We start from the raw sequence: 2,765 nt of genomic DNA, 5'->3' as shown, positions 1-2,765 counted from the left end.
GATTTTCTTTTGTGTTGCCGAGTTTGAGATAAGTGGAAATAAAATTAATCATTTTGTTCTTTCTTTCCAAATCCTTCTCAATCAAAAAGAAAGTTAGGAGAGAAAGTGATCATTCTATTTCCTTCAACTTTTTTTTTTTCATTTCCTTCTTTTAATTAAACTCTAGAACACAATTTTTTTTTTACTTTCTTCTAATTTTCTTTATTTTCTCTCATTAGTTTGAACCCGTGAACGGGATGTGAGTGTAGTGAGGAAAAAATGACATAATGATGAAAGGGTGAGATGATACACCACAATTTAAGAAGTTTAAAAAATTAAATTAACTTATTACTTAGTTATAGTGTGCAAATTATAACCTTAATTATTTAAAATAATAATTCTTTGATTGATAAACTTGTTTGATTATTAGTTTTTTTAAATACATTAACGACATTTTCTTTTGAAAATATGTAAAATAACATTAAAGAGACTGAAATTATGTTCTTTTTACTTACAAAGTGTCTTTTGCTACAATGATACTCGATGTGTCGTTATCATAAATTTTATTACTAACTGCAACATGATAATAGAACTGAAACATGATACAACATTTTAAGTAGGAAACCTAAAACGCAAAAACAAAGTGAAAAACCCTAAAATACGGAGGAAAAAAAAACATTAATAACAGTAAGGCTTAACGACCGTCAACATGTTGACTAACGGTAGTATTTTTACACGGACTCGGAGGTAAACTACTTCCTACAAGACGCTGTACAAAGGTTTCGATTCTCTGTCCGTTAGTCTCCGTCATTAACCGCTTACCCCCAAACGGCAACGTTTCCACTCCTCTCTCATTCAACAGCTTCTCCATCGACACCGTCTGTCCTACTCCGCCGTTCAAGTAACCGTTCGCCTGCAAAATATAAACTCTCCGATCAGCGTGTTTGCCGGTTGAAGATCATAAAACAAATATATGTTAGTAATTAGGAAACGAATTTCTTCAGAAGCTTACCTGAATTCTAACGTAATCGGCATGGTTCCAGCAGAAAGCGTTACCTAAGATTTGGTCAACAGTTTCCGATACACCGTCGAGAACAATGCCAACGACGCACTGATTCAGACAATGGCCGCTACCGCTAACCTTTGGATGAGGCGAATTGCTCAACGGACCGTTACCTAAGGAAAGGACTAAGAGGTCTTCGACGCCCGTGAGGGAGGGGAAATCGCGTTTATTGTGTAAAACGTGAGTCACCACGGCGGCGGACGGATTGTTCATCACTAAACCGCCGTCAACGGCGAAGCAGGAGGTTTTACCGTCGACTGATGTGAGATGGAATGGCTTGAGCATCGACGGATCAGACGATGTAGCTCGGCAAACTTTCCAGAGATCGAAGTTGTAGCTAGCCGATTGGGAGGCGTCGGCTCGAGAGAAAACAAAGGGCGCAGAGCTGTTCAGGTCATAGCAGGGAACAATCAGAGGCTTACATGTGTCCTTCAACGTCAAAACCTTTCCGTCGTCTCTAGTTAACGCCTCCTTCAACACCTTCTCCATACTTTTGCCGGAAAACATCCGTCTACGGTGAACTACGCCAACATTCTTCACCTTAAACAGCTCCGAGTTCCTGTCGCTGATAAATTCAACCGCCTCTCTCGCAGTAAACCGTGGACGGCCGTTTCCGTCATCGGCGTTAAGCATTGCCGCCAGGAGTGCTCCAATGCCGGTACCGGCTATGATGTCGAAGAAATCTACGATGCGGGAACCAGAGTTACCTGTTTTGGCTTGGATCTGGTCTTCGAGGTGGATCAAGGCGGCGCCGGATGGTATGCCGGTTGTTCCGCCACCGTCAATGCTAAGGATACGCGTCTTCTTGCTGCTTTCTCGTTGAGAAAGCCATTGCTGCTCAAGCTTCGAGAATATCTCCAAGGTAACCTTACTAATCTCCATATCCTTTGATTTCGAGAATAAAGAAAAATTCTCAGTTGATTTTAAGCTAATACGTGGAAGCTTTAGGCTTACAAACTGTCGCTCTCGCACTCCTAGGAATACTCTCACAGTTTATGTTTAGTGTTTACGAACACAGAGTTAAAGCAGGGGCAGAAAAAGTTGAGGACTTAGCAACTACTTATATAGTTATATACTTACAAACACATACACAAATACAAATAGACGAAATTGCAAAAATGGTCCATATTCATATTTTTTGGTTTTAGTCATCTTTTTGTTTTTATGGTCATTTTGAACTAGTTTAGTTGTGTTTTTATCCATCTAAATAGTGAAATGACTGTAATACCATTGGAATATTTATTTTTTATTTTTCTTTCATTTCTTTTTAAATCTAATACCAATTTATTTATTTTAATAATTAAAAAATAAAAGAAGGGCCCACATTCTCTCTCTCTCTCTCTCTCTCTCTCTCTCTCTCTCTCTCCCTCTCCCTCTCTTCCCCACCTACTCCTTCTCTATTTTTCTTTCTTCCATTCACCGTACCTTCAACCCAAAATCAAAAAGGAAAATGTGACTATTATTGGACCACCGAAGATCGTTCTCACAATTTTCTCCAAGAAAATTCGACTTTTTCCAGACCACCGAAGGACCTCCGATTGTCGCCCAACCCTGTGCCACCATCGTCTTTTCCACTGCCGCCATTGGCGCTATTGCAGGCCATGGCAGATTGGCAGGCACGACGATGGCTACATGTTCTTCTTTCTCTAGAGGTCTCTCTCTTTCTCCTTCGTTCATACTCTCTTTCTCCCTCTCGATTCTCTTTTAGCTCTCTCATCTCTCT

At 40.1% G+C, this 2,765-nt stretch overlaps 1 protein-coding gene across 1 annotated transcript; it reads right to left on the bottom strand.

Annotated features, from left to right (window-relative positions):
• Positions 1 to 525: 525 nt before the first annotated feature.
• LOC145055656 (putative inactive patatin-like protein 9) lies at positions 526 to 2,082 on the bottom strand. The gene is made up of 2 exons (XM_079004033.1): positions 992 to 2,082; positions 526 to 892 (listed from the first exon to the last, which is right to left on the bottom strand). The coding sequence occupies exons 1-2, from the start codon at positions 1,922 to 1,924 to the stop codon at positions 674 to 676; spliced, it is 1,152 nt and encodes a 383-aa protein (XP_078860159.1). The 5' UTR covers positions 1,925 to 2,082; the 3' UTR covers positions 526 to 673.
• Positions 2,083 to 2,765: the final 683 nt, after the last annotated feature.

This window comes from Lactuca serriola, chromosome 5, assembly GCF_051521515.1.
Source record: "Lactuca serriola cultivar US96UC23 chromosome 5, Lser_US96UC23_V15, whole genome shotgun sequence".
Taxonomy (NCBI): domain Eukaryota; kingdom Viridiplantae; phylum Streptophyta; class Magnoliopsida; order Asterales; family Asteraceae; genus Lactuca; species Lactuca serriola.
Note: the sequence above shows the minus strand (reverse complement) of the source record. Positions and strands in the feature narration are given on the sequence as shown.